At 34.3% G+C, this 26,250-nt stretch overlaps 5 protein-coding genes across 10 annotated transcripts; 2 read left to right on the top strand and 3 right to left on the bottom strand.

Moving 5' to 3' along the window:
• Positions 1 to 5,726: 5,726 nt before the first annotated feature.
• LOC123227057 (glycerol-3-phosphate acyltransferase 9) lies at positions 5,727 to 10,932 on the top strand. Its single transcript, XM_044651682.1, has 12 exons — positions 5,727 to 5,947; positions 6,073 to 6,130; positions 6,497 to 6,615; positions 7,179 to 7,278; positions 8,241 to 8,336; positions 8,455 to 8,551; positions 9,399 to 9,486; positions 9,570 to 9,666; positions 9,760 to 9,845; positions 10,183 to 10,302; positions 10,397 to 10,495; positions 10,680 to 10,932. Exons 1-12 carry the CDS (start codon positions 5,829 to 5,831, stop codon positions 10,726 to 10,728), a joined length of 1,128 nt encoding a protein of 375 aa, XP_044507617.1. The 5' UTR covers positions 5,727 to 5,828; the 3' UTR covers positions 10,729 to 10,932.
• Positions 10,933 to 11,533: 601 nt separating this feature from the next.
• LOC123228383 (protein DETOXIFICATION 45, chloroplastic-like) lies at positions 11,534 to 17,075 on the top strand. 6 transcript variants are annotated; one of them, XM_044653765.1, is made up of 16 exons: positions 11,534 to 11,691; positions 12,175 to 12,525; positions 12,782 to 12,954; positions 13,182 to 13,325; positions 13,433 to 13,593; positions 13,835 to 13,970; positions 14,500 to 14,596; positions 14,668 to 14,768; positions 14,919 to 15,082; positions 15,310 to 15,381; positions 15,518 to 15,634; positions 15,761 to 15,856; positions 15,956 to 16,077; positions 16,210 to 16,267; positions 16,739 to 16,756; positions 16,836 to 17,075. In XM_044653765.1, exons 2-15 carry the CDS (start codon positions 12,194 to 12,196, stop codon positions 16,745 to 16,747), a joined length of 1,782 nt encoding a protein of 593 aa, XP_044509700.1. In that variant the 5' UTR covers positions 11,534 to 11,691; positions 12,175 to 12,193; the 3' UTR covers positions 16,748 to 16,756; positions 16,836 to 17,075. The 6 variants fall into 6 exon arrangements, 5 of the variants coding, with proteins under 5 accessions (XP_044509700.1, XP_044509699.1, XP_044509701.1 ...); XR_006504675.1 differs by having other exon boundaries at positions 16,640 to 16,756; XM_044653764.1 differs by lacking the exon at positions 16,739 to 16,756.
• A 70-nt stretch (positions 17,076 to 17,145) lies between these two features.
• Positions 17,146 to 19,200, bottom strand: LOC123228384 (probable flavin-containing monooxygenase 1). Its single transcript, XM_044653768.1, has 5 exons — positions 18,740 to 19,200; positions 18,412 to 18,649; positions 18,153 to 18,328; positions 17,704 to 18,062; positions 17,146 to 17,616 (listed from the first exon to the last, which is right to left on the bottom strand). The coding sequence occupies exons 1-5, from the start codon at positions 19,175 to 19,177 to the stop codon at positions 17,271 to 17,273; spliced, it is 1,557 nt and encodes a 518-aa protein (XP_044509703.1). The 5' UTR covers positions 19,178 to 19,200; the 3' UTR covers positions 17,146 to 17,270.
• Positions 19,201 to 20,589: 1,389 nt separating this feature from the next.
• On the bottom strand, positions 20,590 to 23,382 carry LOC123228102 (SEC1 family transport protein SLY1-like). Its single transcript, XM_044653322.1, has 2 exons — positions 23,221 to 23,382; positions 20,590 to 22,758 (listed from the first exon to the last, which is right to left on the bottom strand). The coding sequence occupies exons 1-2, from the start codon at positions 23,249 to 23,251 to the stop codon at positions 20,933 to 20,935; spliced, it is 1,857 nt and encodes a 618-aa protein (XP_044509257.1). The 5' UTR covers positions 23,252 to 23,382; the 3' UTR covers positions 20,590 to 20,932.
• Positions 23,383 to 23,743: 361 nt separating this feature from the next.
• Positions 23,744 to 26,085, bottom strand: LOC123227271 (probable cysteine protease RD21B). Its single transcript, XM_044652006.1, is given in 7 exon segments — positions 23,744 to 24,090; positions 24,184 to 24,384; positions 24,387 to 24,641; positions 24,731 to 24,871; positions 24,967 to 25,202; positions 25,387 to 25,510; positions 25,513 to 26,085. Coding segments are annotated over 7 exon segments (1,428 nt in total). The 5' UTR covers positions 25,882 to 26,085; the 3' UTR covers positions 23,744 to 23,988.
• Between the last annotated feature and the right edge of the window lie 165 nt (positions 26,086 to 26,250).

The raw sequence follows: 26,250 nt of genomic DNA, 5'->3' as shown, positions 1-26,250 counted from the left end.
ATATCAAAATTATGTATAAAAAATATATACTCATAATAAATATTTTTTTTTAATAACGAGAAACTCCATCTGTGTCAGATCATCACTTTCAAGACTGAATCAACCACACCAAATAGGACAAATTTTGAGTCCAATAATAAATTTCATAATCACTGAATTAGATAAATCAAAAGTTTGATTTTGATATATCATTAAAAGAGATTTGAACTCATACTCTTTTATATATGAAACCTCATCTTTTAATATAAATATTCTTATAAGATTACTCGTATTAAAATAGAATGCACATACCATTACTTGAGATAAAAACATATTAGGTTCCTTTCATGCTTTTTCTTTGTTTTTTGTCCCCAGAAGAGACAATGATTGTTATCATATATTTTCAAATTGTTAATCATAAAACTCACCCACCGGAAGTGGGTTGAAAGGCAAGTGAGTGAAAGTATAGTTATTTTCATCAATCAAATAAGGCTCCAAAATCCTACTCCAAATCCATGTTTGGCGATTACAATATTGGAAATCGGTTGACATATCCACCCACCTTGGATTCAACCGCACAATGAACCTCAAATGTCTTTGTAATTTATATCATCAGCTTCCACTTTTAATTTGTTTGGGCTATTTTGGTCAACCCATCACATCCAACTTACTCATCATTTTACTAAGACTGATCCGAATTTCAGTCCATTCAATTTCTTTATAGAAATTATGTATGAAAATAGTTGTCAATTTTATCATCTTCAAGATTTGCCTTGTTTCTTTCTAAACCTATATAAGATGGGCTTGAGCCTGCAAATCCTACTTATTTGGGCTACAATCTACCAATTTGAACTCTTTTTGGACTTCCAATATATGCTTTCTCCTTAGGCTATTCTTTGCCTCTTCCAAATGAAAAGAAAGCTTTACATCTGCATCAGTTTTTACAATGTATCAAATCTCCTCAATCAATACAAGGCTTGATTTACATGTACAATTACAAAATGGCTTTCCTTCATATGAAAATATCAGTCTGCTTTGATTGTGCTTTCAGGTCTTTCAATTTCTTCAATATGTTTGTGAAGCAATCCTGCAAATATTTCTCCAGCGTAATTATGTCTTTGCAGTCCACCCAAAGGAGGTTATATGTTTCAGTCATAGGAACAGAGATAACAGTATCACTTGTAAGAACCTACAATTGCCCAATGCAAGATATAATAAAACTATGTATATCCAGTTTTAAATGTCTAATTGAATACACAAATAATGTGTCATCATGTGGATCATCTGGATCCAAACTATGCGGGATCAACATAAGTGGTTTGAGTGCACCACCAAGAAGGGAAAAGCCAGCCCCGCCTCACTATGGAAGTTGTATCTGAAACTCTGGACATATTAAAAGAGATCTACAAGCCTCTGGAAATCAATTTATTTGAACAGGCAACTGGAAAATAAGTCAACAAACATGAATGACAATGATGAAGGCAGTCCACAAAAGCAAAGTGGTGTTTATACCCAGGGGAAGATGACATGCAGAACCCGATAGTTGATGTTTTTCATGCTATATTCAAAACATCTGCTAGTGTAGGAGGATTAGCATTTCAGAAGGATTTATCAATTGAATGACATTGGCATCATTTAGATCAAGAGTAAGGGATATGAGCTAACCAAAACCAAATGATAGAAGGTAAATTCAGTAAAGAGTTATTCCCTCTGAATGCCAATCTATCAGCAACATCATTTGTCCACTCAAAAAACCGAGTTAGCTGCCGAGTTAATCTCAAGAGAGAAACAGGAACTGTTGTAATCAACGACCGTGGTCTATAATAGTTTGTGGAGCTGACAGACGAACAATAACTAAAGCATGCAGAAACAAAATTTAACAGCATGATCAGAATTACAGTTTAGGTGGCATTTACTTGCATGAAACCACATAAACAGATTATGATATGAATTAGGCCTGAGTCCTTAAGAAACTTCTCTGTACAATACTTGATCTCCATCAGTTGAACCTCAGAGTGCTTGTCACAGTTGTGAATGGAGTACAATACATATTACGTACTTCTGTAATCCATTGCTTCTGCACATTTTATAAGAGCAACTTTTCTTTCTTGGTCTACCTAAGCAGAACAGATAGATCAGACAAAGCCAACAAACCATAGTAACATACAATTAGAAATTACTATGACTCTAATTTCACAAATCTTTTAGGACAAGCTAAACAAAAATTCCATAGAATGTAAGGAGTTAGCAATGTATGGAGGCAAATTAGTGAACTCCTTTTGGGCTACAACCACTAATTTTAACTCCTTTTGGACTTCCAATATGGTTTGATACATGGGTTCGTATACACACTTGTATGCTTTCTCCTTAGGCTACTCTTTCCCTCTTCCAAATGAAAAGACAGGTTTACATCTGCACCAGTTTTTACAATGTATCAAATCTCCTCAATCAATACAAAGCTTCATTTACATGTACACTTACAAAATGGCTTTGCTTCATATGCACATCAGTCTGCTTTGATTTTGGGGAGTTAGAAGCTGCCTTGCCTTGAATTTGGAATCCTGGCATATGCAGGAAGTTGGATTTTCATGAAACTCACCGCTGCCGAGCTTCCCCTTTGGTTCCCCTATAAAACCAATTTGATGAGTTCGAACCTCCCATGTCATGGTGTTTTGATCCATGAACAACCGATTGAAGTTTTTTGCATTTGGACGGATTGTTGGGGTGAACACAAAATGTTGGGAATAATTAAACATGTTAAGATCAAATTCTATGAATTCTGTAAACAGAGATTTACATACCCGGAGTAATTTTCGATAAAGTTTCTTTGAATACGGTACAAAGTATCGACGTTAGTTTATTTCCACGACCTAATTTGTACTACGTATTACTTTTTTAAATTAGGGAGACATGTTCTGTGCCAATATTTGTGTGTTGGGTGGAGAAATCTTTTTGGTAAAAGAAATAACGTATATATTTTTTGGGTAGACAGTTAATACTTTATATAAGAGTTCAAATGTCAATTATTAATCACCAATAACTATCCTTTGATAATTAAGAATACCGGGTCAGGTCGACCTGCCATGGATAAACTCAGATCTAATACAAAATATCTTCTGCAATCAATGAACATGTTTCACTTTGTAGCAACAATGGGTAAAATTCAAAAGAAGGAATGATGGAGGATACCTTCTTCCATGTAGAATTCTAGCAGTGTTGCCTTTATTATTTTTTCTTTTTTGGGTAAGTATCTTATTCGGATATTACACAGACCTACAATCACAAAGATTTTATAAGTGTGATAGAGATTCAAATTCAAATATATTTTTTTTAAATTTTAATATTTTATCAATTTTATTAATTTTTATTATATAATAATTATACTATTACAATTTATAGGATTAAAATTGCATTTACACCCCAATAGTATAAGAAACTATTTTACGCACTAATAATATAAGAAAATTACTTTTTTTACAATAGAGACTTTATATTTCTTTCTTTCTCTCATCTTCCTGTTTCCAAGTTGGGCGACAAATCAAGTTTCAGGCCAAATCAAATTGATTGGAATTTGAAAGCACACAATTACAGTTGGGGTACTCTTATAAGAAAATAAAAAACCTAGAAAATGTCAAACTCTTGTGAAGAACTCCGAAAGTCAACTTCCATGAGTTTATCACCATCAATCCAGCTTCAGATTTAATGAGGCAACATACTTCCGATACTACTCTCCTTGTAGAGAAGTCAGAACAGAGACTTAGGAACAAATCAACTTGAACCCCAATGAGAATATGTCATTATACGAATATGTGTTATCTTATCATTAATTTAAAATCATCTAATCTCACAATAACATATTATAATTTATATACATTTTTAGTACATATAATTTCATTATTTACTGAAATGTAAAGATACGGTACTAAGTTATGTTAGTCATACCTTTACCATTAAAATATAATTATGATTAAAATTGATGGAAATTAATAAATCTCATAAAGGGATAAATTAAATAACTAAAATTTTGGGGTAAAAGACTATTTTCCACCCAAATTTTAATGTAATCTCGAAAGCATATCTGTAACAGTTGAAAATTCAAATACCCACTCATAAGTTATTTTTTGTTAAAAGGAATGGTAAAATCATTATTTTTCCCCTAAACCCTAAAAATTTATAATGATTTCTCTTTTTAATTTGGAAAATTAATATTTTTTTGTTAGAATTAAATTTTAAAAAGTAATATTTTCTCTCCTTTCAAATTTCTCGACAAACGACAACTACTCTCTCTCTCCCGATAATGGCTCTCCCTCCGACATCTTCTCTTCATCTAAATCTCTCTCCCTCTAACTAAATTTTGTTTGGATCGAAATAATCTAAACAAAACCCTTCGTTTAAATAATAAAAGATATCGTCCAAACGAATCGTTATTGTTTGGATGACAACGACGAGTTTAGACCAATGATAGATGCCAGAGATGACGAATCCTTGGTCTAGACAAGTCATCATAGTTAAGATGAAATCCAACTAAGGGAAGAGGGCTTCAAATAGAGAGAAGGTGTTAGAAGGAGAGAGCAATGGTCATTCACCAAGAAATTTGAAAAGGGAGAAATATCACTTTTAAAAACTTAATCTTGGGGGGGAGAGGTGAGAATGTTAGTTTACCAAATTAAGGGGAGAATTTTTACAAATTTTTAAGGTTTAAGAGAAAATAACAATTTTACCACTTTCATCTAATAAAAATTTTGAATAAAAATTAGTTAATAAATAAATATTTATATTTTTTAACTGTCGTAAATGTGTTTATAAAATTACGTTAAATTGGAGGGGAAATAACTCTTTTTCCAAGATTTTGCGGGAAAGAGAATGTTGTTGAGCATGCCCAAATTAGGCCAAACACAACCAAAAATCAGTATTCACATGAAGACGTGGACCACGATTCCCATAGGAATCAAACAAAATAATACCATCCAGATTTTACTAGAAGATGTTTGTATTTTGAATAACTGTCACATCCACATCCACAACCACAATATCCCATTGCTCAAACTTTTCATCCATTAATCGAAGGTTCCAATATTAAATTTTCAATTTTATAATACAATTTTAATTTAATTTTAAAACAAATAAATGGCCAAGACACTATTTTTTACTCAAAGTTTGGTGAAATGACAATTTTTACTTTTAAATTTTAAAAAATTGAATCCTCATCCATTATCAAATTATATTAATGAATCTGTTAAAGTTTTTATTTAGAAATAATTATTAACACTTAATATAAATATTAAATTTTTAGTATATTTTTATCAATTTTAATATTTATCACTTTAATTTTTAAAAAATATATAATTTTAATAATCTTTATAATATTTAATTATTTGATGATATAATTAACATTTTTGAATAACTAAAGAATAGATTAAAATTTTAAAAATTGTAGTTTGTACTCTAAACTTTTAAAAATGAATAATAGAAAAATAAAAAAATAAAAAGAATAAGGAAAAGAAAAGAAAGAACAAGAGAAAAAAAGAAATTAAAAAAATTTATGCAAAATTAACTTCTTGTCTTTTCACTTGGCCAATGGAGATAGATGGAAGATGAAAAGTTGAATTTTTAAAATTTAAAAGTAAAAGTTGTCCTTTCAACAAACTTTGGGTAGGAAATAATGTTTAGCCTAAATAAATTCGATTTCGTGCAAAAAGTTATCCTATATTAAAAAGCTGACCACGAAAATCAAAATGCAAAAATTTTAAAAATTACTTTATTTTACTATAAGAAGAAAACTTGCGCCATCAACACGCCAGCCACCAAGTCTTCCACCCAAAAACGGCGCCAACAACTAGAACAAAACGATGGCGAGTCCAGGCGAGCTCAGGTCCTCCAGCTCCGAACTCGATCTGGATCGACCTAATATAGAGGACTATCTCCCTTCTGGATCTTCCATCCACGAGCCTCATGGCAAGCTTCGTCTGTACGTAACCTAACTTCGATTTCCTTCTTCTCCGTTTCGTCTTTCTGTAGCTTATTGGAGATCAATTATTTCAATTGGATTCGATTAAACGCTGTTTATTATCTCTGTTTGGATTTGATTTTCAGGCGAGATTTACTTGACATTTCGCCTACGCTTACAGAGGCTGCTGGCGCCATTGTAGATGTAAGTTTTTTTTTTTTAAATTTTTTTAGTTACCGTCCGGTAACCTTACTGATAACTTTGTTTTAGATTAAAAACAAATATATATTCCATGTAACCTTACTGAAACAATGTTACATGGAATGTAAAGTTACTCTGCTGGTATTTGAAATGATTGGTTTATCGTTACTAGTTGTTATTTTATGGGATTATGCAATATGAATATAGTAAAATTGAAGGTACAATTTATGAACAGAATATAATCTATTGGCAAATTTTACAATTAGTAGTTGATAATTTCTACTGTTTAGAAGAAATTAAACCTTTCTACTTGGTGATCTTTGTGAGAAGAATATAGACATTGATGTTATTATTATAATGACTGAACAGGACTCGTTTACACGATGTTTCAAATCAAATCCACCGGAACCTTGGAACTGGAATATATATTTGTTTCCTCTGTGGTGTTGTGGTGTGGTCATTCGATATTTCATTCTTTTTCCTGTCAGGTAAGTGTTTCTTGTCTATCATTTGTGAGTTCAACTGTTTTATGTGCTAAGAGTATCTATGCTTTTGATTGGATCATATCTAAATGTTGCGCTGTCATTGTAAAGACTTGTAGTGTTTATCTACTTTGCCACCTTTTTTGAAATATTGGTGGTTTTATGGAAAAAAATGATTACTTTCCTTCTTTGACGTTATATATGTTGATATGAGCCCCCTTACTGTTGTGATTCTGTCTTTTGTTGAGCGTGGATTGAATCATTGTTTCTAGTAAAATTTACTTTTCCCAAATAGACTTTAGGTCATTTGGGTTTTTAGTTGTTATAAAAGAATGCTCTGTCTAATTTAGATATGGTTTATAATTTATAAGTTCTTTTTGACAGTAAGTTGATTAGAACGGTTACAGTGATGAGTTTATATACATTCTGCTTAACCATATTTTCGGAATGCTTTGATTGTGATGATAAGTTGTGTTGAAGTGGAATTTTCTGTTGTTTTACTTTTAATGTTAATAAATTTCCTAATCATTGCATTTCCACCTTTCTGACGAGCATGGTTGAATATGCAGGGTCATAGTATTGACAATAGGATGGATAATCTTCCTTTCATCCTTCATTCCAGTGCATTTTCTGCTGAAAGGACATGATAAGTTGAGGAGAAAGCTAGAGGTATGAGTTTTTGCTTGTTTCTATTTCTTATTTTTAGCCATTTATTGTGGTTTATCTAGTAAAACTTTTCTCTACCATTCCCTTTCTCTTCAGTGTATGTTAATAAGTGAATTGATATCTTTATATTGTAATTTGCAATTATTTTCTGGCCCTGAAAATGAACTTATTGGACTGTTGCATCCCCTGCCTGATTTGTGTGATGCTTTACATGAAGGTGCGTCTTCTTCTTTGCAAATTTGTTGACTTTACTTCTTTTTAATCATGTGTGTTTGTTGGTAAGACATACTCTTACAAGGAATCTAGTCATGTGAAGATATATTTGGTAGTTTTTAGTGGTAGGGTGCATATACAGTTGCCAAGGGGGACCTAAATGTAGACACATATACAAGGACATACATGGACCCCTTGTGATGCTTATATTTTAGCACTGTAAAATATTTGTTACTGAATTTTTTACTAAGGTTATATCTTATCAGAAATCCATTGAATAACTCTCATCCCAAATGGACTGTGAATGTTGATGAAGGCTCTTTGTAGACACATTGAGTGCATGTTCGATTTGTGAGGTCTGATGGCATGTGAAGTAAATGAGAAAATTAATTTGGCCCCTATCCCCTTCATCAGCTTCTTGTTAGATTATAGGATTGACAAGCTTTTGTCTCATTTTATAACGTCATTATCCGATTTTTCATTCACCAAAGTTTATATGGTGTTCTCTGGATTGGACTAAAATAACAGCTGTGGAAGTCAGCAGAAAAGGCAAAAATCCTTGTTTATTGTAATATACATTGGATGAAAGATGGTTGTGTAACAGTTATCATATTATTCTTATCATTATATATGCTGCTCAGTTAATTGTTATGTGTACATGATCTTCATTCTTTTTTGTTTTTTCTACTAGGTAGCATCCTGCTAAGCACATTGCTGTGCCTAACTTTTTTCTTGTTGCTTGTTCCTTTTAGAGGTGTTTGGTTGAGTTAATATGCAGCTTCTTTGTTGCATCATGGACTGGAGTTGTCAAGTACCATGGGCCTAGGCCTAGCATGCGGCCTAAGCAGGTTCATTTGGCTACAAATTTTGCTATTTTAGAATTAATTTTCGGTTTCCTTTTATTTAGTTTTGCTTGTGATAATCATTTGCTTAGATGTTTAGATGAGCTCTTGTTTGGTTGAACAGGTTTTTGTGGCCAATCATACATCCATGATTGATTTCATTGTCTTAGAGCAGATGACTGCATTTGCTGTCATTATGCAGAAGCACCCTGGATGGGTTGGTAAGTTATTAATTCAAAATATATGTTAAGCAACTTACACGGAACTTAGAGCTGCCATGTTCTTGTTAATAGATGTTGGATTCTAGGTGGGGTGTGTTTACAATGAAATCTTCTTATGGCAAAACCCTAGACCCTAAACTAAGCGGCTTATGCATCAATTAAAAACAATTAAAAAATGGTATATTGATATTCTTTTTCCAAAATTTATGTCTAGATGCTTAGCAAATACCTAAATTCTCCAGCCACTTTTAGAACCTTAGATTTGACGTGGAAACATTGTATTCAGCTCGAAGGTGTAAAATTGTTGTGTCTTGCAATCACTAGTGAATGAGTCTAGACAATTTTATGAGCTTTGGGTCTTCTCAACTAAGTAGACTTTGAGTGCAGGACATCTGTATGAAGCCCAAAAGTGAATTTGAGGGTGAGGTAAGCTTGTCTGAAGACTATAGTAGGCAATATTTACCATAATGCACTACACTCTTAAATAAATGCTGTTCTGATATTTTCAGCCTTTTATTTTATTCTCTATTTTCCTTTTTTAACCCTTCTCAACTTCCTATACGCTTACACCTTGAAAATTTTATTTCAGTATTTAGATAAGATAAAACATAGCTTTATGATTTGACAGACAATGCCTTATTGTAAAGAAAACAAAGTTTGTCACTTTGTCGGTGGCTGAGGAATCTCTCATTGTAGACTAGTATTAATGTTGTCAATTGAGATTGTACACATAGTTGTACATGTTTTGAACTTTCCCTTCTAATTTACTTGGTTGTCTATTGCAAATGGCTAAATATAATTTTGATTGGAATTGAAGCATTATAATTTATTTCTGATTTTCCTGTAGGACTGTTGCAAAGCACTATATTAGAGAGTGTAGGGTGTATATGGTTTAACCGTGCAGAAGCAAAGGATCGTGAAGTTGTAGCTAAAAAGTAAGTGAAATATGGAATTTTATGTTAGAAGAAATTTCCAATGACAATGAGCATGTTGTGATAACTGAGTTTGTATAATTCAGGTTAAGAGAGCATGTTCAGCGGGCTGACAGTAACCCTCTTCTTATTTTTCCTGAAGGAACTTGTGTAAATAACCACTATACTGTTATGTTCAAGAAGGTATAACAAATTCTTGTCTGGGACCAGATTTTTGGGCTTTGTCTTCTCTTAAGTTGTTCATACTTATAATAATCTTTTTGTGATGATGAATAGGGTGCTTTTGAACTTGGCTGCACTGTTTGCCCTGTTGCAATCAAGTACAACAAAATTTTTGTTGATGCTTTCTGGAACAGTCGAAAGTAAGGAACCGTTTATACAATTACATAAATTATTTAACTATTACAATAATACACCAAAAGTAAGGAAAGAAATTGTAATTTTTGTTTTTCCAAATACTCCACATCCCATGATGAGTGGATGGAGGTGTCCACAATCAACCATTTGAAACATTTGTAAAAAACATTTGATAGATATTACAGGGTATTAGGATTTGCTGCGTGGTAGGGGATCTGATGTATATTTTTTCTGGTTATGTGACAAGGGGCAATACAATGTTTAAAAAAAATTATATTATTGAGGCTTCGCCTTTGTCAAATTTGAGATATGTGAGTCTAGGATTGATTTTGTTATTTGCAGGCAGTCCTTCACAATGCATCTGCTTCAGTTGATGACATCCTGGGCCGTTGTTTGTGATGTATGGTACTTGGAACCCCAGACCCTAAAGCCAGGAGAGACTCCCATTGAATTTGCAGAGAGGTGAATAATCTTCTTTCTGAGTTGCATTCAGTAAGAGGCCTAAAGATCTACTTCTCGTAAGTTCAAATTCTCACTCTATTTTAATTGTGTGCAGGGTGAGGGACATAATATCTGTTCGAGCAGGTCTTAAAAAGGTTCCTTGGGATGGATATCTGAAGTATTCTCGCCCTAGCCCGAAACATAGAGAGCGAAAGTAAATCAAATGCCTTTAATTTTATTTGATTGAAACTAAATATTTGCCAATTTATGCCTGCAACCAAACATCTGGAGAAGAAAACTTATTTTCTCATATATGTTCTATATTTTTGTTTGCTGAACTTTCAAATGCTTTCTTTAATTACAACTCTCAACTTAATTGGTCAAACTTTTGCTTGCAGGCAACAAAGCTTTGCTGAATCAGTGCTTCGGCGCCTGGAGGAGAAGTAATCGAACATTTGCTTTTCGTTGTGTTTATTGTATTTAACCTGGTGCAAAATAATGCTGGTTGTGCACTTAATTTTTTTTTCTTTTAATAGTTAATAGATGCTGACTTTGACCTTGTTAAAGCTTTGGTCCTGATAGGCCCACTCCAATTTTGTTAGAATTCTATCCAGTTGCATAACCAAATAAAGAAATGTTGTTTGTATTAAATGTTCTTCCATGGAAGGACTCAAAATGAATTATGCTAAAACGTCTCCGTTTTCATCTTGGTCATATGTTGAATGATAGCCAGCGAGGTAAGCTTTGCGATCTTTCTTCATCAAATCATATTCTGGCAACCACACAAGTCAAAACCCAATTACAAGGAATTCGGTGGACAAATAAAACCAAATGTGGTAACTAACTAATCTACTTGGGAAAAAGTCAGCTGGAAATTGTCACTGCAAAATGCAAAGAAAATGGTGATATAGACATATTTAACGCTTGTTTTGCCGTTAAAGGATTTACTTAATCTTATGCGATTGATTAACAGGAAACCTTTGCCCTTGTAGCAAAACTGAACACGATCTGAGGACTCTTTTCCTTTGCAGTTACTTTGGATTGACAACTCTATTGGTTGGATGTTAAAAATACATTTGTTAGCGGTGATTTAGATAAAGAAGCGACTTCAGGGTTTCTAATTGGGCCTACTCAAAATTTTTGTCAGAATTTGGGCCAAGCTAGTCTAGCGTGATAGTTGGTTTAATATGAAACACCCTTAGCTTTGAAAGCCCATCACAATAAATCTGTAAAGCGACTGCAGAAACTTGCGAGTAGAGATTTCGAAGTTGCAAAACACAAAATGAGCATCGTGGGTGGAGTCGAGTTGAGTTGGGATTCAACAGACAAATATTAAACTTAAAACTCCGTACGCCGAAGCTCTCGAACTCAACGACCCAACCCTTGCTTTGTCTATTACTTGGAATCCACGTAACGCCTTCTTCTTCCTCTTCCTTTGTAATTTGTTTCTATTGATCTGTTTTTAAAGTTGTAAACGTTTCAGGTTTTTCTTTCCTTTACTTGGTGTCTCTCATTTTTCACAAGAAACAAACACTCGCTATCCTTTGTCTACTATCTCGTTTTTCATCCATTTTAATTCCTGTTTCACTCTTTAAAAGTCTCTTTATTTATTTTTATTTTTGAGGTTTGTCATGTTTTTTAACTCTGTTTTTTTGTTCTGATTTTGTTATCTTAATAACCCATTACAAAGCCACAGTTTAATTCTGATTTTACTCTCTAGGTATCAACCCATTTGATGGTTATTGAAAAAAAAAAATTTTATTTTTGATGCCAAAATATGGGCAAAGACTAGGGCTTTAATTATGTTTGTAACCGATTCTTGATATGATTATTAACGGTTATAATTCAGTTTTGAAATCTGATGTTTTGCTTTTGCATGTTTTTGGTTTACAGTGCTAGTACATTTTAGACAATGACGACTACACAACTTAATGGTGGTAGACTTTCTAGTGGACTTAGAACTAGAAGTAGACAGCAGAATTCAGTATGCAAAGCAATTGCATCAAGGTTTCAATTGCAACAAGGTGGAGTTCGTGATTCTTGTGTAGCGTTAGATAGATATTGCCGCCTGTCCTTGGAGCATAAAAGTAGTGTGCCATTCTTGGTTACTCGCGGTAGAAATTCTAAATCTCCTGTGGTTTATAATCAACTGAATTCTGATTTGGGTGTGGATTCTGCCGATGTGGAGGAGAGGTTTAATTTGAAAGATGAGAGTGGTTTCAATCATTTGTCCATAAAGCATCCGTAAGACTGAAAACACATCATTTGGTTGTTTTTTTAACCTTAGTTTTGGGTTGCATTGTGGATTTGTATGTGAATAACATGCTTGCAATTTTGTATTATATAAATATTCCTTTTGTGCTTGGCTGATTGAGCGTATTTGCTTACTATTGTTGAGCCAGTTCATTTGTATATGAAAACATTATGATTTATTTTTTAATATTGCTTGATGTGAATTCATATACGGCTGTCTCAATTCTTTTTGTAATTTTGTTTGCAGTGAGTTTGAAAGAATTCCTATCAGTGACTATCTAGATTCCAATCGTGAGGTTGACAAAACGCATTTTGTAGATGTCAAGCGTGAGCTTACAATGCTTACTTTGCCTGCAATTGCTGGACAGGCTTTTGATCCCTTAGCACAGCTGATGGAGACTGCTTATATTGGTAAACTAGGTAGGTTGGATGTTTAATTTGTCACATTTTTGTATCAATGAATATGTAACACATATGCTTGTTTTTCAAATTTATGATGTATTAAAAGCGTTATTGTATTTGATCTATTAACAGCCTTTTTCCCCTCTAATATGTGCTTTGTTCTGATTTATTTTAAAGTTGAGCTGGATTGAGGTTCACTGGTTTTTCCTATTCTTTTCTTATGAAAACCTAATTCTATTGGTTAGGTTCTGTTGAGTTGGCTTCTGCTGGTGTTTCTATATCCATCTTTAATATTATCTCGAAGATATTTAATTTTCCTCTGCTCAGTGTTGCTACTTCTTTTGTTGCTGAGGAAGTTTCAAGTAATGCAGTTAAGGATTCAACATCAGGTCAATATAAACTGTCAATCAATTCCATGATGTTCTTTATTGAATATTTGAAGATTTAGCATTTTCACGTTCACCATATCAAACTCAGGGCTATTCTTTTGTATCAGGAGGCAGTGGTAATAGATTACCTTCAACTGAGATAACTGAAAGAAAGCAGTTAGCCTCAGTGTCAACGGCTTTACTGTTAGCAGTTGGGATTGGAATCTTTGAGGCCTTAGCACTATCTTTGGGTTCTGGACCGTTTCTAAACTTGATGGGTGTAACATCAGTAAGTTTCAATCACTAAGTTCGTGTGTAGTTGCTGATAATCTTTGCTTCTCTGTCTCTAGCTGTGTATTTTGTTATGTGTATGTATATCATTTTCTGCATATTCTTTCTCTTTGTTGGTTTAATCATGCAGCTTGACTTATTACTTGTATTATGCTTGGAAGATTTCATTTGATTGTATTTCTCTACTGAGAATTTCATAGTCTATGCTTCTGCAATTCATTTGTTTTTTTCTTTTACAGGCATCTGAGATGTTTGCTCCAGCTCAAAGATTTCTGATGCTCAGAGCCCTTGGAGCTCCAGCAGTAGTGGTTTCCTTGGCTCTTAATGGCATCTTTCGTGGCTTTAAAGATACAAAGACTCCTTTAATATGTCTAGGCAAGTATTTCCTTTAAATTTTGGATGTATATATAATAAGGGTAAACTGGCTTGAGTTTTTTTACTAAACATTTCCAAATTTGGGGATCACATATTTTTAAAGTCAAGATCTTTCGTTTTCCTATCACTAAAATCTCTAAGCTTGGTTTTGTTACATTTGATACCTTTATACTATTCAGGGTGTTAGAATGATTTCTCAATTAAGAATTTAAAAGCTCAATATGTGTGCTCCTGCGAGCATGAATGCATGTAAGTTTCTGCTTTCTGTTTTTGTAAAAGTTGGATGATTGTGGGGTGTGATTTTGTGTCCAAACTTTCACATTGAATACAGCAAACATTTATACTTAACTATGCTATATACATGTATAAACTTTATTGAATGATTACTAGTGTAAGATTGGTTGGCTTGTTTCCCTTTGTAGTCTTAGTTTTTTCTTCATTTTTTTTAGTTCTCTATAATCTGTAATTATTAGTTCATGTTGGTTTCTTTTCATTCTGTTCTGACTATTTTCAGATGTTCCATATGCAGGTCTTGGTAACTCGTTTGCTGTATTCTTGTTTCCCCTATTTATAAATTATTGTCAGTTGGGTATAAGCGGAGCTGCGATGTCAACTGTGGTGTCTCAGTATGTGTTCTTGTACTTCCATCAATATTTTTTATTTTGAATTATATCTTTAAAAAAACATTATGTGTTAGGTACATCATTGCTGCTGTGATGATCTGGTATTTGAACAAGAAAGTTGTGTTACTGCTTCCAAAGATGGGAGATCTGAAATTTGGAGGCTATATAAAATCTGGTATGTTTCTTCCCTAGCTGTCTTTGTTTTTCATTTAGTATCTTTTCCTTTATTTGTTGAAGAAATACCAACTAATTTATAGACGCAAGTATTGCTATGCTGTTGTGGTAGTTGCTTATACGCTTCTTTTACAATCGTTTGCTTCTGCAGGTGGCTTTCTTTTAGGAAGAACTCTTGCTGTTCTGGTAACAATGACGTTGGGGACGTCCATGGCTGCTCGCCAGGGGTCAGATGCTATGGCTGCACATCAAATATGCATGCAAGTCTGGTTGGCTGTATCTCTTCTAACTGATGCTCTAGCTGCATCTGGTCAGGTGCAAAGATTTTATTGATGCCAGTTACTTTTCCAGGTTTAGCAGAATTATTTTTATCACCTGGTTTACCTTTTATCATAAAATTTTATTCTCAGTGTCAGCTTTCTTCAAAGTCAAGTCAAGTTGAACATTGTTTGATCAGAGCTAATGTTCGAAAATTATACCTGTTCAGATATGCTTTAACTTGAGTTGCTGTTTTTTATTGACCTAAAAAATTGCAAATGTAGGCCCTGATTGCAAGTTATGTATCTAAAGGTGACTTCAAGACTGTCCAACAAGTTACTAGTTTTGTGTTAAAGGTAAGCTTTCTGCACAATTACTCATTTTGTTTTTTGGTGAAATTCCTAGGTTTTAGCCGTAGATTTCTAGGTTCATTATGCTGGATGTGCGGGATGAAATGTTAATTTTAAACTTGATGTGCATTTCCTTTTACAGATAGGAGTAGTCACAGGTGTTTCCTTGGCTGCAATTTTGGGGCTATCTTTTGGATCATTGGCCTCTTTGTTCACCAAAGATCCTAAAGTTTTAGGAATAGTTAGAACTGGAATATTGGTATGTATGGAAATCAACACTCAGCTGTTTCTTTAAACTTTATTCTCCCTTTTTTTGACTGTACTTTATGTATTTTTGTGTGCCGTCTTATATATTTTCTATAAAGATTCATTTACTTTCCTACAGTTTATCAGTGCCACTCAACCGATTACTGCACTGGCTTTTATTTTTGATGGCCTCCATTATGGCATTTCTGACTTTCCATATGCTGCTTGTTCTATGGTAAGCCCTACCGAAAACTCAAAACTTTTGATAGACCTTTTTTTTTTTATTGTGAAAACTTCACATATGGCTTAATGACATTTTTTTTGTTACATTTAGATGTTGGTTGGGTCAATTGCTTCTACATTTCTTCTTTATGCTCCTCGGGTTTTTGGTCTTCCTGGGGTGTGGTTAGGCTTGGCACTCTTTATGGCCTTGCGTATGGTGGCTGGATTTGTCAGGTACTTGGAAACAAACCAACATGGCGTTTCTTTACATGCTAGATAGTGTTGTGCTTATGCAGATATAATATTTGCATATTCTGTCATGTGTTTTAACATTTATATTTTCTGATCATTCTTTTATTTTTTCAGGTTACTATCAAAAACTGGTCCGTGGTGGTTCCTCCACACTGATTTAGAGAAAGCCATGGTTGGTGGATATAAATGATTCTGATTTTAGTTCATGGTTTGCGATTCTTTTACATGCATAACATTATTTTTACTGACTAGCAATTTTTTATTGTTTGCCTAATGTCAATTTAATGATATTTTATTTTTGTGATTGGTTCAAACACAATCCATTCTTGAGTTGTTTTTGTTATTTATTTATGTTATAATAAATTTTTAAATACTATATAAACAAAGTAATAACATAGTTATAAATTTTTATATCTTTATTTTAGTTTGGTTTTTATAACAGGTAAAACCCGATTATCATGCATGTAAAAGTATCAATTAACTTCACAAGGGCATCTGTAAGAATCTGTCATCCGGTTAAAGAGACATTTTTCTATTCATGCAGTTTTGAGTAGGAATATATTGGTGCTTACTACCACATTATTTGACTGCAAGCTCATTACTTTTTTGGTTTTTGTTTTCCTTTATTCACCTTTTGTGACAGTTCTGCTGATTCTATCAGGTTTGATTTCATTTGATCTTGGCGTTTATTTTCTTTCCAGGGTTGATAGATTTTCTGAACTTAATCTGCTTCTTTTCAGCTGGCCTGAAATCAGAGCAATCTGGGAATGAATAGAGGACATCAATTGTTGAGTTAGAATAATCTCAAAGATATCTTTCAGTGGATTAGTTTTTTTTTTTGGTTGTTGATAGATCAATTAATTTACAATGCGCAATTCATTGTAGCCTGTAGATATGTTAGGAAACCTTAAACCACAGGTTTTATTGATTTATGTGATTGAACAAATTACTTCTGAATATTAGTTTTGTCATCCCAATTAGTACTGTGCTCCTAATCTAGATGCTTCAATGTTATCAAGCGTTGAAAGTTCGATTATGTGTGCATTGAGAACAAGTTCTATTAAAATAAGTGTAAAAGAAGAATGAGGTGAAAAAAACTGAGAATAACAATCCAAAACAGTCATGGAGCAGAAAATTTCAAAATGCATACAGCAATGGTGAATGGAAAATTTGCTTCATGAAGATGAAACATAGTCCATTGGGGAATAAGGCTGAAAAAATTCAGCCAAAAATCCTTTCTTTCTCTTCGGGTTCCATCCCATGTCTTTGCAGAGTTGATCATTGTACCAAATTTGTTGGACAGCTAAACATGATCTCCTGTAGTACGGGCCAGAGTATTCCTTCATGCATTTATCCCATTCATTTATATCCTTTTCCATTTCTTTTCTGCTTGGTAGCTTGAATGTGCCAGCAAGCAGCTCTGCTAGCCATCGAGATCCCATCTCTGAGACTAGCAAGTTTGAAACACTTTCTGAGAATCCAATCACTGCTAGTTGAGGAATCTGGGGATGAATCATTTCCCTGATCAAATTTGGAAAAATATAGCTATTAGTTACCTTGATAAGTCTGAAGCCTAAAGAATACTTTAGCATCAAGCTTTTTATGTACCTGTAGAGTGGAAGTTTTTCATTTGGAGAGCCAGCTATGCAGTCCTGGAAAGTCGGGGACACAAAAATGTCTTTGAGCTTTTTATCACCTCTGAATCCTGTAGCAAAAATGACCAAATCTGACTTCAGAGGTGTAGTCTCTCCCTTAACCAGAATGCCCTCTTCACAAAAGCTGAAGCTTTGAGATTTCTTCAAAATGATGCTCCCGGCCTCAACTTTGTCGTAGAACTTCTCGGGCACTATTGAGATCAAACATGAGCTTATATCTTGAAGGAAACGGTGTTTTGGCACCATTCCGTGCTTCCCTAGCCTAAGCTTCTTCTGAATGTGACTTTCAACAAATTTTGCATATGCCCATCTCTGTTTTTTGCATACTCAGTATATTAGACACAAGGAGAGAAGTTTATTTTTACTTGAATGTAGTTAAAAAGAGGAAAAAATATATGATACCACTGGTGAAAGTATTGTTGCCAACAGACTTAGAAAGAATCCTTCTCCTGGTTTAAGCAGCAGTAGTTCTGCGAATCTGTTCATGTAAAAGTATGCTAAAGGCACCCCCCAGGGAAAGTAATCAGGAATATGCCAATGTTCAGTCCTGTATAGAATTGTACATGGATGTTCCACCCCTGAAATTCAATGAAAATGAAATAATATGCAGAAAAATATAGATGATTTTTGAGTATGATAAGAACTATTTAAGTAGTCTCACCATTTGCTGCTGTGCATTCCATTGCAATGTCCATTGCTGATTTCTGGAACCCAACAACAGTAACTCTCTTCCCTTTGACAAAGTTTGCAGCAGCTTCATTATCCATGGTGGCATAGTCCAGGGAGTGTATCACCTTGCCATGAAATGCTTCAGGACCCTTGTTTGGAGGAAATTCCGGGAAATTCGGAACATCACTGAATCGACCCACGCAGAGAACTACAAAGTCAACTTGGTGAACCTGCATATTGATTTAACATTCTTAGCAAAAACCTGAAATTATCCCATAGAAATCACATAAAAAGTTTCTCTAAATGATACTTGTATATACCTCAGTTGATTGTGTTCGTGTATCTTCTGTTATAACCTTCCATTTCCCTTGAGAGCTGAAGGGTTCACCGCTGCCATTCCATAAACTCCAAGATCTAATCTCTTCATCCGAAGCGCCTTCATATGCAATGTTGACAACCCTGGTGCTGAATTTGATGTGCTTAAGCAAGTCAAAGTGATGTGCATAAGATTGAAGATAATCAAGGACTTGATGATGGTTGGGAAATAAATCATTGACAGAAGATGGCCATGGAAAATCTGAGAATTGAAATGCTGGTGTAGGAGATTGTAGCTTAGTAGTCTCTATGGTTTTGGTCCAAACACCTCCAACACTGCTTTGAGCTTCAAAAACAACGGGATGGAAACCTTTTGACAAGACATACTTACAGGCAAGAAGGCCACTGATACCAGCTCCAACTATGGCAATTCTTTTCTCCATTGCCAACAAGGATTTCTGCCTCAAAGCACACCTACCTCATGTAATACTTCACTCCTACCAAAGGTTGGCATTATTTTTATACACAACTCCTCCATAAATGAGTTACCTTTTAGGATAGAAGATAAAAAGAACTTTTAAAGTTTTATCTTTTATCATTTATTAAAAACTAAATTGATTATGCTAAAAATAAAATCTCGAATTTAATAATTAAATTGATAATCATTATATTAAATAAGTTAAAATTTTGATATTAATAAATTATTAATGAATTTCAAACATTTGTTTCCATATTTATGCTTAAACTCTTTTACTTTTGTCATTCAAATATACAGTCGAGGACATTCATTATTTTAGTCTTATAGGATGTTGAGTTTAAAGAGTATTTTATTATCAAAATTGAAAGATTGCTATGAGGATTATTTAATATGAATTATTACTATGTTTGATAAAATTTAATAAAAATATATAGGTATAAATAATTATTGTGTTGAGTTAGAGTTAATAAAAGAATACTGATATAATATTTTACTTAAATATTTTTGGGTATAATTATTATAAAGTATTTTTATATTATTTATTATATTAGTTGAAAATAAAATTATTTTTGTTTTGATAATAATTACAAATAAATATATAGTTATAATGAAATTAATATTATCTTGATAATATTTTAATATTTAAGTTAAAGATAAAAATTAAATTATTTATTATATTATTTGTTATATTATCATTGATAATAAATATTACTGAAATATTTTATACTTATAAATCATACAAAGTAACGTAATCTTTTACCCAAAACGCCCATTATCTCCCCTCCCAAATCTCGCAGCTTTTATCATAATCAAATAAAACAATATTTTAAACAACATGAGAGCTGATTTTTTTAAATTTATTTGTTAGATGTGATGTTTATATATAATATTAATAAAATTATATATATAAATAATATGTGCAATTTTATTTATAAATAATAAGATATTATTATATAATTTAATATTATTTTATTTATAATTTAAAATTATCTAATTATATAATAATATGTTAATATTTATGTATAAAATTATACGAATTATTAATAAAGATACTACCACTCATGTAATATATGCCAATCCCAGCCCTACCTCTTAAGAATATAATATTGTCATATCTGAAAATTATTGGAGCATAGTGGGTGGTTGGAGCATGAATAAAATATTTGCACAAAGACAATCGACATTATTATCACCTGCAATTTGATTTAATTGTGCTAATGTCTCACTTAATGAATTGCCTTTTTCAAAAGTGTGAAGTGAAGTGTCCCACTGTAATTTTATTTAAAAGAAATGGACTGTGGTCACATTTTGAGAATACAGCTTTTAAAGATTTCCAATCAACATAAGCAGGAAAAGAAGAATCACAAGAACATCAACTGAATCTGAATAACACTCATATATTGATGGGGGAAGATGTAACACGTGATTCTCTGAGGACATAATTTCAGAAGCTTTCCAATAGCAAATACCTACTTCCTGTAATAAAAGTAAGATGTTCTATATTGTCAAAAACGAGTAGGTTCAAAGCTCATTTGAAAGATCAAGCAGGAGATATCACAAAAACCAAGCACATAGACCAACCATATCGCTTGCCTTCACACATGTATTCCACTTGAAAACCTGTATTTTCTCAACCAGGTAGTGGCCCCTTTTGATGCATCAACCATCAAAGAAAAGGAGCTTTGAATAGCATATGAGCATATGCAAAAACATAAATGTGTTAATGGGTTGAAGGGGCACCTATGTTGCCCAATCCCATCTTCTGACCCAACAACGCAAGCTGATCAACAAACTCAGCTCCAGTGAGAATCTCTGTTGTTCCATATATAACATGCTTAACAGGCTGCTGTCGCTTTGCAAGCTCTTGTAAACTGCCATACTCCATATAGTTACCACCACCAATCATGAAAACAATAGCTTCTTTAAATGGTCCCTTCAAATGGCTGCTACCAGAGCCTGACTTAGGAGCACGAGGATCAAACATGAGGTAAGGATCGATTTCAGGATTTGGTTTCCCCTCCATCAAAGTTTCCACAGTCCTTGTCAATGCTAGCTGCCTGTCGCCAGATAATAGATTCTTCACACCAGCTGTCACAGCACTAATTGACTGCCCGTATAATTTCTCTGCCCAGTCAACAATGTTATTTCTACTTGCAGAATTTACTGATGCCATTGAGACATTCAATGATTTCATCTTCTTCACATACTGAAATGCACTACTATCAACCTCAGACTCCCTAAGTGCTGCTTCCACAGCCTCTACTTCTAATGGATTGATAGTTTCTGTAGAAATTAGATACAAAATTGCAAACCGCAATTTATCCATCCTACTGCCTTTTCCTTTAAGTACAGCCAGCAATTCACTTCGATCTATGCCTCCTCTGACCAGCATATCATTTTCCTTTTTTGCATAAGAATCAAGAGATCTCTCCTTGATCTCACCCAATAATACGGTTGCAATGTTTGTGTGTTTATCAATCACCTGCTTCCTCTCAGTCAATTCAGGCAGCGAGTTCACTGCATTCATCAGATGCTTTGTGTTTCCAATTAAATCAGTCCCGTCAAACTCAGCTCCACCAGTTCCCCCAGTTCTTTTATTCACTTCATCAACATCCTTCTTATACTTATTCAGTTGAGTCTCAATCTCCACTGCCACTTCAGGAAATTCCAACCACCCATTTGCCACCCAAAATGGATCTGAACTATCTAACTCAAACGACTTCATCCCACCCTTTTCACCCTGCACACTAAATCTGTTAAGCCTCAACCCAAGCACATCATGCACAAGTGGTCTGTATCGAAAATCATGTTGTATTCCAACTGAAAGCTCAAAATTCCTGTCAAAAATACACAAAATCGGACGCTGAAATGAGCTCACAAAGTTCCCACCTTCAGAAAACAAATTGTTCTTAGACAACAAATGATCCCTCAATTTCTGATCCAATGCAGATGCAACCATCTCTGCTGGCCCACCACGTGGACACCTTATAATTGGCACCACCCCTAGTGTAGCCAACACACAGAATAATCCACCAACAATCTTCTCAATAATATCCTCAATTTCTCTGTCCCCAGCTTTTGGATCATTCAATTGAACATAAGAACTCTTCTGAGCCAAAGAAAACAAATTATCCTCCAAAGTTACAAACTCCAAATACTGGTCATGGACTTTTGAGATTCTCTGAATAGAATCTGAATTCAAAGTCCCAGATGCCAAATCTTCAAGCAGTGGACGAGGTATTGAGGCCGAAAAATTCAGGTGAAAATTATCATAAAGTGAAGCTGAAGAATCAGCTATAATTCTTTGTATATTCTGTTGGTTTGCTTGAACAAAATACACTGCAGGCACATCATGAACAGGCTTACGATCTTTATCAATCAGAAAATAAAGGGTCACCCCATGTTTGCGTAGATCTTTAACATGGATCAACGGTGACAAAATGTTTTGACAAAACCTATCATATATCAAGATCTTGTAAACCTCTTCATTTGCCATCCCAGTCGCATTCACAGGTTGATTCAGATTCAACATTCTAGCTATACATTCTGTACAGAAAAAATATCAAATTACCAGATCGGATTCAACAAAATTTTCCAGAAATCAAAAACCCACAATGGGTTTTAATTAAACAACTAAACTTTTGGTATTTATATTAAAAATTTCAGTTCTGCATTAAAAATTAAAAACACCTAAAGAGTTCTGGTTAAATACTGTGAATAATAATATTAATTTAACAGATCAGATTGAAAAACATCTCAATTAAAACAGCCAACCAACAACAATATCAGATCACAGAAACACAATATATAAAAACCAAGCTTCTTTTATTTCCTATTAAAACTTCCAATTATGCATTAAAAACTAAACTTTCAAAAAATTTTCTCGTTAAATAACAAAACTAACATGGGAAAAGAATTAAAAATACCAACCGGGTTCAAGTTAACACAGTTTCATTCGCGATCAGTTTCATGATTAACTAAGAGATCTAAAAAGAACAAGAGAGTTACCCGTTTGTTTTTGGCGAAGACTGAGAGCCATGGCAACTTAAAATCTGAATTTAGTCAAGTTTTTAATTCAGTTTTTGCTGAGAGTAGATGCAGAGGCTCGAGAGGGGCAAAAACGTTGGAGATGTGAATATTGTTTTCGTGCGGTGCGTTTCGCACAATTTTTATTTTTTCCCCTTTTTTTAATAACTAGGGTGACACGTCATCAGTTGATTCACATTACTGCTTACAGGTAAATATCACGGAGACAGCAGAAGAGAAGCTAAAGGCAGAAGCAAGCATGGCAACGACACCGTTTCTTTAAAACAAGTTATTCGGCTTGATTTGTCAGCCTTTTATGCATTAAATCACTATTAAGTGTATTTTTCATCTTCGTTAATCTCATCACTAATAATAATAGTATGATTCGAAAAACAAGTAGATCAGTATTACAGGTAAGATCTGACATCAAATTCATTCAAGTATTCCTTCCATCTAAAAGAATTGGTACACAGAGGCAAGAGTAGAGAAAACATTAGACTTGAAATGAAGTGCTGACAGTTTATTAGATTAATGATTGAAACAATGTAAATGTATTCACAAACTGAGCCAATAAGAAAGTTATTCATGGCTTCCCAGTTCCCATTTGAGAGTTGTTTCTAGCTTTCTATTTGACAATATATATTGAAACTTCTGTACAACAATTATATCACCAAATTCAATACTCTGCTCTTAACAAAGTTTGCACCATTTTTCAGGTTTCCTTCAGTCCCAGAATGTATTCCGGGATTCTCAGTTGCTCTTATTGTTCTTCTTGGCAGCCATGGGATGAGCTTTAATAACTGTAGCAGCAATTTGCTTCATGGATTTCACTGCCAATGGATTTTTGGCACTCTGCATCATAAAACAACAAGGATAATGAGTATAATGTTTATGTTCTCTTTTTAAATGTACTGAGAAAACAAGAAGGGTTGTAATAATTTCTACCATTAGGCAAGTTCCAGCATTGGTGTCACAGACCGGGTAGTCATGGGGGCAGCAGCTCATATGGTCATTGCAGCAGACTGCGGATTCATAAGGGCAGCAGCCCCAGCCGAAGCAGAAGTCGCCATACTGATACAGGCAGCAACAAGTGCTTCCCTCTGGGCACGAGTAGTAGTCGTCACAGACATGAGTGGGGCGGGGGGATTTACAGGAGATGGTGGAGAGGGACCAGGATTTGGGGGATTTTGGCCTTTCTTGGTGGGATAAGAAGCCTCCATTGCTATGCCACACTTGCCGGTTGAAGTGTTAACATTGCGCTCCATCTTGATGTAGCCATCCTCTCCCCAGCTTGACCCCCAGGAGTTCCTCACAAGCCAGTAGTCCTTGCCATTTTCTGTGCCGTAGCCAACAGCAACCACCCCATGATCCAATTGGGTTCCACAGCGTCCAGTGAATACACCCTGTATAAACATTGAAGACGAATTAGAAAATTTTGTTTCTTTGCAACACCCTTGGCTTTCATTGATGAAAATTAATTTAGAAGCTTTACGGATTCGTAGAGTTGGAAAGCCCTGCCACCAGCTTCAATGGCGACGCTAACAGATTGATGTGCCACAGCCTTCTTCAACGATTTCTCATCATTTTCTGGAACATCTTCGTATCCATCAATGGTAACAACACGAGCATTTCTCTGCAAACAGAAGATAATAAAAAATCAGCATCATCGATCTCATGTTTTTCTAGTTTCAACTTGACTGAAGATTCAATTTTGACTCAGACTCTGACCCTGTTAGGATCACAGCTTCTGTCGGTAGCCTTGTAAGGATAATCCTGTTCTGTGTCAATACCGCCATTGTTGATAATAAATTCGAAGGCATAATCCATGAGACCTCCATTGCAACCCTGGTTATATGCTCGGTCACAATCCACTAGCTCCTGCTCTGACAAAGAGATCAAATCTCCTGTCACAATCTGGTTGATTCCTTCTACTGCAGCCACCGTCGAGAAGGCCCAACAACTCCCTGCATTTTCGATTGCCATCCAAAAATTTGATAAAATCATGTCAACCTCATCATAAAAACACATAAACAAGTCAAAACATATATTGGTGAACACGGAAAATTAGCCCTCTAACCCAGTGTCAAGGTCTAAAATTTACCAAATCAGAAACAAACAAAAAGCACAACCAGAAAGAAAATCACTCACCACATGGGCCTTGATCCTTAACAGGAACGACAGCACCTTTCTCCCTCCAATCCACAGACTCCGGCAACTCATCTCCTACTTTATGCAAATACCTATCACTCTTGGCCTTCCTTTCAACCCTCATATTTTCTTGGCCCCCAAATAGATCTTCCTGAATTCATCATTACTCAAATCCGCAAACTTGTTCAACCCCACTTTGTACGTCTTCTCCACGGCGTTATGTTCATCAACAAACCTTAAATTATCCTTAAATATCTCGAAACGCCTATCCATCTCACCCAACGCATTGTACTGCTTCCCATGCTTCATCACCCACCTCTCGTATATCATCCTCATCTCGGCTTCCGATCTGTTGACCGGCTGTCCATGCCTGCGATCGTAGTCAATGATGGACATGTCCAGGGCCAAAGATAACGTAAACACCATGCTCAAAAGAGCAAAACCCATAACTTTTTTGGAGCCAGCCATTGAAAGACCAAGAGTTGAAAGAGACATAAAAGAGAGACTGCTTTGTTCGTTTATATCTAACGATTAATGACTGTCAAACAGCCTCAGGTTGTTATTGAAGGCGTTGAGAGTGGTAAATTTAGAGAAGTGTCTGCTTGTGATTTGACTAAACTTAGAAGATTTGGAAATTTGACAGGAATTATGCAGGATAACAGAAGATTAGATACTAAATTATGGGAAAATGGTTGTACAATTTTGTTTGATTTCTATCAGTTTAACCAGATTTACGTATAATGCCATTATCTTATCAGATTAGGGAAGCTTTTTGAAACCGAGTTGTCCATATTGTTAGATAAGAATTGAACAATTTTCGGTTTTCAATTTTTTTTTTAATTTTTAAGAGAAATTCCTGCCGAA

Source organism: Mangifera indica, chromosome 10, assembly GCF_011075055.1.
Source record: "Mangifera indica cultivar Alphonso chromosome 10, CATAS_Mindica_2.1, whole genome shotgun sequence".
NCBI lineage: Eukaryota > Viridiplantae > Streptophyta > Magnoliopsida > Sapindales > Anacardiaceae > Mangifera > Mangifera indica.
The sequence above is the reverse complement of the archived record's forward strand: the minus strand, read 5'-3'. Positions and strand labels throughout refer to the sequence as shown.

What these genes read in the sequence shown, in the direction of transcription:
- LOC123227057 (XM_044651682.1), top strand. Translation starts at nt 5,829, where the DNA reads ATGGCGAGTCCAGGCGAGCTCAGGTCCTCCAGCTCCGAACTCGATCTG. An exon ending in GAAGCACCCTGGATGGGTTG is followed by an intron (nt 8,552 to 9,398) that starts GTAAGTTATTAA and finishes ATTTTCCTGTAG; the next exon opens with GACTGTTGCAAAGCACTATA. An exon ending in CCCATTGAATTTGCAGAGAG is followed by an intron (nt 10,303 to 10,396) that starts GTGAATAATCTT and finishes AATTGTGTGCAG; the next exon opens with GGTGAGGGACATAATATCTG.
- LOC123228383 (XM_044653763.1), top strand. Translation starts at nt 12,194, where the DNA reads ATGACGACTACACAACTTAATGGTGGTAGACTTTCTAGTGGACTTAGA. An exon ending in ATGGTGGCTGGATTTGTCAG is followed by an intron (nt 16,078 to 16,209) that starts GTACTTGGAAAC and finishes TTATTTTTTCAG; the next exon opens with GTTACTATCAAAAACTGGTC. An exon ending in CTGATTTAGAGAAAGCCATG is followed by an intron (nt 16,268 to 16,537) that starts GTTGGTGGATAT and finishes TTTTTATAACAG; the next exon opens with GTAAAACCCGATTATCATGC.
- LOC123228384 (XM_044653768.1), bottom strand. Translation starts at nt 19,177, where the DNA reads ATGGAGAAAAGAATTGCCATAGTTGGAGCTGGTATCAGTGGCCTTCTT. An exon ending in CACGAACACAATCAACTGAG is followed by an intron (nt 18,650 to 18,739) that starts GTATATACAAGT and finishes ATCAATATGCAG; the next exon opens with GTTCACCAAGTTGACTTTGT. An exon ending in CAACAATACTTTCACCAGTG is followed by an intron (nt 18,063 to 18,152) that starts GTATCATATATT and finishes TGCAAAAAACAG; the next exon opens with AGATGGGCATATGCAAAATT.
- LOC123228102 (XM_044653322.1), bottom strand. Translation starts at nt 23,251, where the DNA reads ATGGCTCTCAGTCTTCGCCAAAAACAAACGG. An exon ending in TCTTCGCCAAAAACAAACGG is followed by an intron (nt 22,759 to 23,220) that starts GTAACTCTCTTG and finishes TTTTCTGTACAG; the next exon opens with AATGTATAGCTAGAATGTTG.